The 11,950-nt window shown below is 53.7% G+C and overlaps 1 protein-coding gene across 1 annotated transcript in view; it reads left to right on the top strand.

The window, feature by feature from the left end:
- Positions 1–8,711: 8,711 nt before the first annotated feature.
- ELP3 (elongator acetyltransferase complex subunit 3) overlaps positions 8,712–11,950 on the top strand; it is a 77,018-nt gene continuing 73,779 nt past the window's right edge. The window contains exons 1-4 of the mRNA XM_042032934.1: positions 8,712–8,805; positions 10,166–10,265; positions 10,987–11,125; positions 11,791–11,861. Coding sequence (XP_041888868.1) covers positions 8,778–8,805; positions 10,166–10,265; positions 10,987–11,125; positions 11,791–11,861 — 338 coding nt within the window. The 5' untranslated portion in view covers positions 8,712–8,777. The remainder of the gene's footprint in view (positions 8,806–10,165; positions 10,266–10,986; positions 11,126–11,790; positions 11,862–11,950) is intronic.

The following is an 11,950-nucleotide window of genomic DNA, read 5'->3' as shown; positions in this document are numbered from 1 at the left end:
ATCTCGAGTCTCTCCCAAAGCCACCAGTTCGTCCCAGCTGGGCCACACCTCAGCAAACTGGGAACTTGCCCTCCAAGGCAGCAGCCAAGGCCCTGGTCCAGAGCTCCTGCTGGAACGCCGGGATCCGGCCGGGACCCGTCCGAGCTCCAAAACCACGGGAGAGAGGAACTGGAGATGGCACCAGGATGGGCACCAGGTCCCCATGTGAGTGTGAGGTCCTGTCCCTGGGGAGGCTGTTCTGGAGACAACATCCAAATCATGGAATCATAAAATCTTGGAATGGTTTGGCTGGGAAGGGACTTTAAAAATCATCTCGTTTCACCCCCTGCCATGGCCAGGGACACCTCCCACTATCCCAGGTTGCTCCAAGCCCTGTCCAGCCTTTCCTTGGACACTGTCAGAGATCCAGGGGCAGCCAGAGCTCCTCTGGGAATTCCAGCCCAGTCCCTCCCCTCCCAGCCAAGAATTCCTTCCCAAAATCCCACCCCAAGCTCCCCTTTCCCAGTGGGAAGCCATTCCCTGTGTCCAGTCCCTCCATCCTTTATCCCAAGTCCCTCTCCAGCTCTCCTGGAGCCCCTCTCAGGGGGTGGAGGGCAGGGCTGTGGGTGTTGGGAATCCAGAGGACAGGGATTTGCTGCACCAACAGAGAACACGTGGCCGGAGATGTCACATCCAGCACTTCCCAATCCCCCTGTTTGTCACCACTGTCACCGCGGGATGGAACACGTGGGCTGGACTCACCAGCACTCTGTGGCAGAGCAAGAGATCCCAGAGCAGATGTGTGAGTGGGCTCTGTCCAAAATCCAAGTCCTGGAGAGGATCCAGGAGGAGCTGAAGTGGTTGGGTTGGGAACCAGAGCATCCAGCAAATTCCAGGGCCAAGCAATGAACTCCAGGGAAGCAAACAACAGCTGGGAACTCCAGGAATGCCTCCCAAAAATAAGGAGCCGGAATGACACAATCCCAAACAATTTGAGGCCATTTCAGTCTGGGGTTGGGTTTGGAAACCCTTCATGGCACATCCTGAAGCTCCTCAGTGTCAGGAGCCTGCTGGGAAAGCCTCTTTGGGGTCTTTGGGAAGTCCTGGTGGTTCACATCAGGGTCGTCACCGTGAGGGTTCCAGTCTGTGAGCCCTGGTGGTTTCTTGTGCAAAAATGGTGAAGAACCTGGAGTGAGCAAAGGAAAAGAGGACTTTGATGGAATACTGTTGGGATTTTAGGAAAGACACAGGGGTAGAGTGATAGGAGCTCCTCCAGGTCAATGATTATCTGGTAATTATTGATCTCATCTAGATGGGAGATGGTGGAACACGTGGAGACCTCCAGCCCCCCTTTGGATCTCCCAAACCTTGCATTTTTAGCAGATCCATAGGTTAATCTCCACAGGGCAAACTGGTGATCCCAAATCCTTGTGAGGAAAGAAAGGATCTAATCACAGACGAGGGATGATACATCAGGACAGCACTGGAATCCTTAGATTGGGTTGGATTAGGGATTGGATTTAGATTTGATATTAGGAAAAATTCCTTCACTGGAAGGATTATCCAGCCCTGGCACAGCTGCCCAGGGCACTGGCAGAGCCCCCACTCCTGGAGGGATTGAAAATCCATGTGGGTGTGGCACCTGGGGACATGGATCAGCGGTGGCCTTGGCAGTGCTGGGGGATGGTTGGACTGGACGATCTTGGAATGCTTCTCCAACCTCAACAATTCCGTGGTTCCATGAGCGAGGCCTAAGGAAAACACAAGTAGGGAGCAGAACGTGAATGCATCCTGGCCATAAAAACACCGGGATCAGGCTGGAGAGTCCCATTCCCTCCCGGTGCTGAAGGATTCCATAAAACAGGACCCTGATCCTGGAATCCCACGGCGCGGAAAGAGCCGTGGGAATGTTGTAGGCTGGGTCGGGGCCAAGTCATGCAGAGTTTAGTGTAGGATCTGGGCCTTGGCTTTGGTCATTCCAGAGAATCCAGGGAATTCTGGTGTGGTGGCCTCCCGGGAATGTGTCCCTCGGCTCCGGAGGCGCTGGGAATGGGGAGAAGGTGTTTAAGTCTCTGAACTTCTCCGTGAGGGGAGGTTCAGTGCTGTCAGAGAGGATGTGGGAGACCAGGGAATTCCTGCAGGGATGTGACCTCCCAGGGACTGTTAATGGGGCCATACTGGTGGGGGATACCGGCACACACCGGGATGGGCCAAATCCAATCCCGGCTGCACCCAGGAAAATGACAAACTGTGGAAGAGGAAGGGGTGAGTGGGGAAAGAACTTACCCACACCACTGCTGTGTACAGCACCCCGAGGGGAATCATCCCTGAGGGATTGCACCTGGATTAGGGGCGATTTCACAGGGCAAAACCGTGTTTTGGGGTTTGTTGTATCAGGGAGAGACAAATCCTATCGTGATTCCTTCAGTGACCTCTCCCGGACCTTTGTGAACTCTGCCAGGCTTTTCCCAAGGGAAACATCCCACCTCTGGATCCTGCTCCAGCTGGGCTTTGCCAGAGCGTGTTTGCAGATTGTCAGGAAGGGACAGGAAAAGGAAAAATGTTCTGATTGATGATTATCTTCCCTATAATGAGATCACGAGCGGGAATAACCTTCCCACTCAGTCCAGATTTGGGAAGGTGTTTGAGGTATTAAATGTCACAAAAATCCCAAGGATTGGCCAAGCACTTAAATATGTTTAGAATTGGAATTCTCTAAGTCAATCAGAGTTCTCTAAATTAATCTGATTCTTCCTATTTCATGCAGCACCTCCTCTGTTTGAGGCTCAGCCCTGGCACATTCCTTCATCCAACCAAGGATCTGACACGGAATAAGGGAGGACCCAGAGTATCCTTCATTCCAGCAGAACAGGAATTCATCCACCTGGCACTGGGGAAACAACGGGGATGCTCCTGCTGCGCTTTGGGATCGGAACCTGTTTTCCTGTCACTGGTGCGACATTCCCTTTTCCTTATGGATTCTGGAAAACACGGCAGGACTTCCAACCAGGAAGCACCAGAGAGTGCAAGGGAAAAGCACGGGAGAAAGGAGAGTCAGGGGAAACGCTCCAAGGACAACCTGGTTAGGGATGTGCTGGAGACAGAATTCCTTTCTCATGTTAAACAAAGGAATTCCACCTTTTCCATCGTGGTCCTGAGAAGGAAATCAAATCCCACTCTCTTGCACACGGATCCATGGGGAGCTGGAATTGATCACTGAAGAGATTGGGAATCCCGTGCGCTCTCTCTCTCTCTCTCTTTGGGCTTTTCCGCAGTTTGGGGAATTCCCAGGAAACGGAACAAAGAGCAGCTTTTAAGGATAAGGGGACTGAAAGCACAGCAGCTGTAACTCATCCCAGAGAGCTGGGACGAAACGGAACCTTTCCATTCATTGGGAAAAATCATGGCATGCACAGGAATCCTCAGCATTTATGGACAAAAATCACATTTCCGAAGAAATCCAGCCACCAAGCACGGAATCCCAGAATTAAGGTTGGAAAAGACTTTTTAGATCATCAAATGCAGCACCACACCCATAGTCCTTAAACCACGTCCACAGGGGCCACATCCACAGGTTTTTTGGGCGCTCCCAGGAATGGCGACTCCATTCAACGCTTTCCAACCCTTTCCATGAAGAAATTGTTCCTTATGTCCAACCTAATCCTCCCATGGGGCAACTCGAGGCCCTTTCAGCACGGATGAGGAGCAAACTTCTGCTCTGAGAGCAGATTATTCTGTGTCACTGGAGGGTTTCCGGGGTTTTCGCAACACCAGGCACCGGGCATGGCATCCCATGGATGGAGAGCATCCAGGGGGAGACTCTTCCCATGGGAACACGTGAATTCCAGCTCCAAATCACTGGTTTGACAACTCAGTGCATCTCCCTCTCCCAGACTTTGGGGTTTTTCCTTTTTCTGGTTTTCCTGGGTGCCTGGAAGGCCTAAGAGCTGATGAGTCCGAGCCGTTGCCTCCCAAAAAAATCAGCCAGGAACTTGCAGGTGGGAATTATCTTCGGATCTGTTGATTATGCAGAAGACCAGACTGATGAATTTTGATTAAGGAAGCGAAATTTTGAGCATTTAAAGTGAGGTGGAGCAAACCCCATCCAAAATATTCATCAGCACCGTCCCCTGGAACTGCAAATCTCTCCTCACCAGTTTTTTTTTTCCTAGGAAACCAAGTTAAACGATTGCTCCATGGGTGCTTCCTTGGCTTCCTAAATCCAAGCTTCTTTTGGCTTCCATTAGGCAGCAGCTGGGGTCAGATCCGTGTTACAAACATGGAAATGATGTAACCCTGCAGCAGTGGTTTCTCTCTTCCCATCAGTATCCCCTGGAATTGTACAATTCCCAGGATCTGAGTGGTCTTGGAGGTGAGTCTTGGAGAGGCACTGTGCCTTTGCTGTGTCAGATCGTATTTTAAGTGCTCACTGCACATTTTAAAGCTTAAACCTTCTCTGATTTGTAATTTTTTTTTGTATTTATGATGCCGTAAAATAATAAATACGAATGCCCAGGAATGTGTTAAGTCAATTATCCCTGGAATACCAGCAGACCTACAGAATGCACCCCCTGTTAATCAGAATAAAATCCTGTATACTTACGCTGTATGTAAACATACTGAACATCATTCCTGAGGTCACCAAATGGGCCAGAATTTGAAATGAAGAGAAAAAAAAACCTCCATCAGCTGCCTGTGCCACCCCCTGGGGCAAAACCGAGTGCCTGGGGCTGGTGATGGGCACAGGCAGAGGGTCCTTGCCCCACTTCAGAGCGAATTCCCAGATAACGCTGATAAGAGATCGCCAAACTACAGCTGTGCCCTTGGAGATGCGCATTTCCCTGCCCCGCTCGCTCGGCGTTTCCAGGTCCTGCACGGCTGGAAGCAGCCCCAGCCTCTGATTAAAGGCACCTTTGAAAGCCCAGGGGCCAATGAATCAGCAGCGTCTGAATTGCAGCAGCCGCGGCAGCAGCGAGATGAGAATGCGAGCCCTGGGCTACAGCCCCGCTCAGATGTGGGGAACAAACCCAAACACGCCAGACTGCCTCTGACTGGAGCTCTGCTATCCCAAAACTCCACCTGCGCTTCCCTGGTGTTCCTTGCCCCGGAGGAAGGGCAAGAGTTCGGTACCGGAGTTTGGCTTCGGGGCCAAAATGAAGTTTTCCTAATTATTCTGAGCTAAAGAAGCAGGAACACGGGGAAAGGAAAATGTGTAACTTCTGAGGACGGGAGCTGCGGGTGGGAGCACAGCTGGAGGATTTTTGGAAATGCCCAACTCGTGTGGAGAGGTGGAAGACGAGGGAACGTGAGCTGCTGCCAGGGAAGTGGGAGCAGGAGGAGAGCAAAGTCTCAGCAGCGGCGTTGGAGGGATAAAGGGTTAATGGATGGTGCTGGAAGAGCGTGGAGACCTTGTGGGAAAGGGAGAGCAGCCAGTGAGAGGAAATAAATGCAAGATAAAAAGTTGCTGTAATCAGTGGATGAAGCTGATAACGAGCAGAGAGCACGGCTCAGCTCCAAGGCTGAGATGAGGGTGTGAGGAATTGTTTTTAGGGAGGAACAGGGATATGGGAACAGGTTTGAAATCCACCTCCTCGCCCCTGCTGGAATGTTCAGAGCCATCAGGGATATGGGAACGGGTTTGAAATCCACCTCCTCGCCCCTGCTGGAATGTTCAGAGCCATCAGGGATATGGGAACGGGTTTGAAATCCAATTTGATCCTCCTGGAACATCCCAAGGCACAGCAGCTGCTGGAATAGATTTGGGAGAGGGGAGGGCAGAAGATAAAGGTCTGGGGGGAAGCACAGCCACCTCCCAGACCATGGAGAAACTGTTGGTTGGCACAGGAGGCTCGGGAGACCCCGGGGGAGGTAAAATCCCAGGCCAAGAACAGGTCCGGGCATCGCAGGGCACTCCCAGCACATCCTGTAGGAAGGAGACTCAGCTCAGCTCTCCAAAAGGCCCAGCAGGCAGAAGTGGGAGCGGATGGTTTCAACCCTATTCCAACCTGTTCCATCCCGGGATCTGATTTCCAGACACCCTCGTGCCATCCTCAGGCACCGGAGCAGGCTCTGGCTGCCTTTTAAATCATCCCACCCGGTGGGAAGAGCTCTTTCCTCGTGCCCTTTTCCCTCCCTGCAAGCCCTTCAGCCCCCAGGCACACCCCAGTCATGAGAGTGGTGCCAAAAATCCTCAGAACAGCCCCTGGATCCGAAGGTTTTCCAAGAAAAACCATCTTTTTTTTGGTGAGATTCTTTCTTTGTGAGATTTTTTTACCATCCCACAAATCCCCAGAGCAGGTCACGTGGCCATTGCCAGCATCTCCCTGCTGTTTTATCTGTAATTCGGTGGTTTTTTCCTTGCTGCCTGTTCTCTCCTCCTCCACAGTCCTGTTTTCCATCCAGGCAGCATCTCCCCTCTGCTCATGGGTAGGTTCATGATCCACCAAAATCCAGGGATTGACCAGGATGCCACCAGCGAGAAGATTTGGGAGCAAGGCCCTGGCAAACAGCAGGGCAGTTCCCCAGACAAGGTGTAGTCCAGCCATGGAAATCCCTGTCTCCGGAAGGTGAAGCTCATCTGAGTTTTAGAAGTCAGTGGATATTCATGGAAGAATCCTGAGCTGATTTTACAGGATCGTTGCAGAATTTGGGCTGGAAGGGACCCCAGGAGACCTCCGGTCCCACCTCCTGCTTTAAACAGGGTCAGATTTGGGTTTATTCCAGGTTGCTGAGGGCTTTAGGGTCTGCAAATCCTCCCAAGGAGGAGAGCACAGGACACTGTGACACTTAGGGAATCATGGACAATCCTGAGTGGGAAGAAACCCACCAGGATCATCAAATCCAACCCCTGGCCCTGCGCCGACACCCCAAAATTCCCACCCCGTGCATCCCCGAGAGCGTTGTCCAAACACTCCTGGCGCTCTGGCAGCCTTGGGAATGTCACCATTCCCTGGGGATCCCGTTCAGTGCCCGACCCTTCGGGGGAAGAACCTTTTCCCAGTATCCAGCCCCACACTCGGCCGTGCTGCCTTTGCTTTCAGGGACCCCCAGAGCCGCCCTTTCCCCTCAGCCTCTTCCCCCCGCTCCCCTTCGCTGCTCCCTCCCACCATCCCCATCTCCCCCCTCCGTGCACTCCCCGGGATCCCGCAGGTCTCCGGGAGGCATTTTCCGCCTTTTGTCAGGAAAACCCAGCCCGTTTTTCCCTGCTGAAGCCGATGTTTTGCTACCATCTAGCGCTGAGGCGGCGCGGCGTCCTCGGGCCCGTGTGGGGATCCCTCAGGGGGGGATCGCAGCGCAAGGGGGAAGGGGGAAGAAAACCCCAGGGAAAAACTGGATTCTAACGGGGAAATAGGATGATCCCACTACTGGGAATATCAATCCGAAATTGTCCTGTAAGAACAGCCATAAGGATGTTCTTATACCCCGGGAGTGCTGTGTCAGGACAGCAGGGAGCTCCTGGAGCAGGCCCGGCAGCGAAGATGGGGAAGGACCTGGAGCTCTCCATGCCCAGGAAAGGCTGAGGGAGCTGGGGCTGCTCAGCCTTGGGAAGAGACCCCATCCCGGGGTGTCCCTGTGTGCAGGGAGGCTCAGAGCAGGGCCCGGGCTCTGCTCCAGGCACCAGCAATGGCACCAGAGGAACGGGCAGGAACTGATGCCAGGAATTCCACAGGAATCCCTCTGAGCAGTGATCGAGCACCAGAGACCAGAGAGGGTGAGGAGTCTCCTCCCTGGGATATTCCAGAGCTGTGCCCTGGGCTCTGGGATGGCCCTGCCAGTGACCCACTGTGGTCCCTTCCAGCCCGACCCATCCTGGGATTCTGAGAATCTGTAAATCTGGGATTCTGGGGGTCTGTGAGTCCGAGATTCTGTGGTTGTGGGAGTCTGTGCTTCGTGATTTCGTGAGTCGGTGACTCCATGATGCTGTGATTCTCTTGATTCTCCGATTCTCTAGTTCTGTGAGTCTGTGGGTCTGCAATTCTGTCATTCCACGGGTTTGTGAGTCTGGAATTCCATAACTCTGTGATTCCATCATTTTTTAATTTGGGGGTTCCATGACTCTGTGATTCTGTGATGGATTCTGAGACTCTGTGATTCCATCACTCTGGGATTCTGTGACCGATTCTGAGACTCTGTGATTCCATCACTCTGGGATTCTGTGACCGATTCTGAGACTCTGTGATTCCATCGCTCCGTGGTTCTGAGACTCTGTGACTCTCTGACACTGTGACTCCGTGATTCCATCATTCTACAGTTCTGGGATTCTGTGACTCTGTGATTCTATCATTTCGTGGCTCTGACTCTGTGGCTCCGTGACTCTTGAGATTCCACCATCCTGTGATTCCACGATTCCATCGTGCTACAGTTCTGAGACTCTGTGACCCTCTGACGCTGCAGTTTAGTGATTCCGTGATTCCCCTGATTCCTTGATTCCCTAATTCCATGACTCCTTGGTCGATTCCTTGACCGATTCCTTGATCCAGCTGACTCTGGATTCACCTGACACCGCGGCCTCGACAAACACCATCCAACCGAGCATCTCAACGGAGGACACTGCACACCGGGCGCGCCATGGGCAGGGGGACCCGGGGACCCCAAACCCCCTCCCCAAAACCCCGGGGGGACCCCCAGAACCCCCCAAACCCGGGGGGTCCCCGGCGCTGCCCCCGGTGGTTGATGGCGGAACTGCACCCCCCTCACCCGTCGTGCCGCCCTCCCGGCGCTTTACGGCGCTTTCGCGACGGCGCGGGGCGGTGTCGCTTTACGGCAGAGCTCTGGGATAGGCCGCGGGATCCGCCGGGATGAAGCAGAAAAGGAAAAATGGGAAAGGTAAAAGAGAGCCCTGAGGGGCTGGAGCGTGTCCGGGGAGGGGATGGAGCTGGGGGAGGAGCAGATGAGGCAGCTGGAGGGGGCTCAGCCTGGAGAAAAGGAGGCTCAGGGGGGATCTCCTGGCTCTGCACAGCTTCCCTGACAGGAGGGGGCGGCTGAGGCGGGGTCGGGCTCTGCTCCCGGGGAACCGGGACAGGAGGAGAGGGAACGGCCCCCAATAGTGCCAGGGGAGGTTTAGGTTGGATATTAAGAGGAATTTCTTCACTTAAAGGGCTGTTCAGCCCTGGCACAGCTGCCCAAGGCAGTGCTGGAGTCTCCATCCCTGGAGGGATTGAAAAGTCGTGTGGATGTGGCACTTGGGGACACGGGTCAGTGGTGGCCTTGGCAGTGCTGGGAATGGTTGGACTCGATAGTTTTGGAGCACTTTTCCAACCTAAATCGTTCCTTGATTCTCTGTGTGCGTGCGGTGGGAACGCGAGGTCGGCCTTGCCCCTTTCTGTTGTTTTGGAGGGGCTGAAGAGGCAGCCCCGACCTTCCTGAGGCGTTGGGGTGCTTTCCCCACTGTTTTTGCCGGGAAGGCGGAGCCCTGGGCACCCCGGTGGTGCTCAGGAATTTGCCTTGTCCTGACTGCCGGGGGCAGAATGGGGAGTCCCGGTGTTAAGTGGGCTTTTCCCTTAAATCAGAGTGGGACAAAAACTGGGAACGGGATATTGGGCAGCAGAGAAGGTGCAGCAGCCTGACCAACCCTGCAGAGAGAGAGAGAGAGAGAGAACAGATGGGAATAGCTGAGGAAGCTGTGCCAGGGAGGTTTGGGTTGGATTTTAGGAAAATGTTCTTCCCCCAGAGGGTGGTCAGGCCCTGGAGCAGCTCCCCAGGGAATGGTGACGTTCCCAAGGCTGCCAGAGCTCCAGGAGCGTTTGGACAACGCTCTCAGGGATGCACGGGGTGGGAATTTCGGGGTGTCTGCGCAGGGCCAGGAGCTGGGCTGGATGATCCTGGCGGGTCCCTTCCAAGCCAGAACATTCCATGGTTCTGTGATTTTAGGGAACGCAGGTTGTTGGCGACAGGAAACGCTCCTGCCACGTTCTGTGGGAGGGTGGGGAGGCCCTGGGATGGAATTCCCGGAGAAGCTCTGGCTGCCCCTGGATCCCTGGCAGTGTCCAAGGCCGGGTTGGGCAGGGTTTGGAGCAGCCTGGGACAGTGGGAGGTGTCAGGTTTGGATTGAGATGAGCTTTAAATTCCCTTCCCACCCAAACCATTCCACAGTTCTGTGACAGGAATCGAGGGCAGGTGCCCCTGGCTTGTTCCCAGGTGGGAAAATCTCTGACTCCTCGCTGTTGTTGCTCTGTTCCCGTTCCAGGGGAGCTCAGCCAGGCCGAGCTGATGGTGATGACCATTGCTGACATCATAAAGCAGCTCCTCGAGGCTCACGAGCAAGGGAAAGATGTGGATCTCAACAAGTGAGTGCCTCTGGAGCTGATCCATCAGGGATGGGCACATCCTGTGCTTTCTGTGACACCCAGCTTTCATTTTCACACCATTTCTCTCCCATTTTCTGATCATAAAATCAGGGAATTCTGGGCTGATTTGCCACTGAGTCCCAAAATGGGTGGGATTGCTGAAAAACTCCAAGAAACTCTCACTGCCATCCTTCAGTAGTCCCAAATCCACCAGGAAAAGGAAATGTTAACGTAGGAATAATATTCGATCCGATTTTTTTAGGCTTGAACAACACATGAAGTTGTTGTTTACAGAAACTTCTTGCTCCTTTATTTATGTGGGGTAATAAAACCTGAATTTGCCTCACTTTTTCCGCTTCATCCTAAACTTTTTGTTGGAAATACCTGCCAGGAATTGCCTTGGAGATGAGCTCAGCTACAGGCTGGCTGTGTAAGGCTTCAACACATGAGTCAAACCCCTGGAAATGGACAAGCCAGAGCCTTGGCAGCCTGCACAAAGTTAGGATGAAGCCATATTTGGGAGGAAAAGGTGCAGAAAATAAAAAGAACTAAAAATCGCTGGCGGGTGTGGGTTTGTTTTTGGTCCCTTAATGCACAGTGCAGCTGTTTGCTGCTTTAATACTCTGTCTGCAGAGCAAAACTGCCAGAACCTACCAGGATCTCCGTGGAACTGCTGGAAATGAGCCCTTATTTTGGTCCTTTGGGGTATTTCTGCTTGCAGGCTGAAGACCAAAACCTCAGCCAAGTACGGGCTGCCAGCGCAGCCCCGGCTCGTCGACATCATCGCGGCTGTCCCGCCCCAGTTCCGGAAGGTTCTGCTCCCAAAGCTCAAGGCCAAGCCCATCAGGACGGCCAGTGGGGTGAGCACAGCCACCATCCCTCCTTCCCCCGCCATCCTCCCTGCTCCCAGCCCCAAGCTGGGTCGGATTCCTGCCCAAAACCGGGATGGGGAATGCCCCGTGGCGTCGGCACGTTCCAGGTTGCCTTTTCCGTGCCCTTGTGCCCGCAGGGGTGTGGCTTTGAAAGGATTTGGGGGAAGGTTCCTTCCTTGGAGGTTTCCCTGTGGCTGCTGCATCCTTGGAAGTGTCCAAGGAAAGGCTGGACAGGGCTTGGAGCAAAGTGGGGTAGTGGAAGGTGTCGGGGTTGGAACGGGATGGGGTTTAAGGTCCTTCCAACCCAAACCATCCTGGGATTCTCTGAGGAAAAAGGGGAAGTGTGTCCGTGTCACTGTGGGTTTTTCAGCAGAGCAGTTAATCCAGTTCAGGGTAAAACACCTCATTCTCCCTATTAGACCCAAATTTCTACACATGTGGAAATACTAAATCATACAGGTTCCTGTTTCTTGCTGCTTTTGTTCTCCCCTTCGAGGGTTAACCCACAGCTGTTTTGGGTGGCAGCCCAAGCACGGAGCATCCTAAAACAATCCCACAGATGCCCCAGCAGCCCCAGCCCTGCAAGAAGCTCTTTATTTTCGCCACTTCAGAGGCAAGGACTGTGATTTCTCTCCTCACTTCGCTCCCTGCAGATCGCTGTGGTGGCTGTGATGTGCAAACCCCACCGGTGTCCCCACATCAACTTCACGGGCAACATCTGTGTGTGAGTATGGCCGGCCCAGATGTGCCCTGCTGGGACAATTCCAGGCCTGGGGACACTTCTGTCCTCCAGGAGGGGCTGGAGCGTGTCCT

Source organism: Corvus kubaryi, unplaced genomic scaffold, assembly GCF_017639235.1.
Source record: "Corvus kubaryi isolate FWS band 111438036 unplaced genomic scaffold, C.kubaryi_AGA036_p1.0 37354, whole genome shotgun sequence".
NCBI classification, from domain to species: Eukaryota; Metazoa; Chordata; class Aves; order Passeriformes; family Corvidae; genus Corvus; species Corvus kubaryi.
This window is presented reverse-complemented; position numbering and strand designations above follow the sequence as displayed.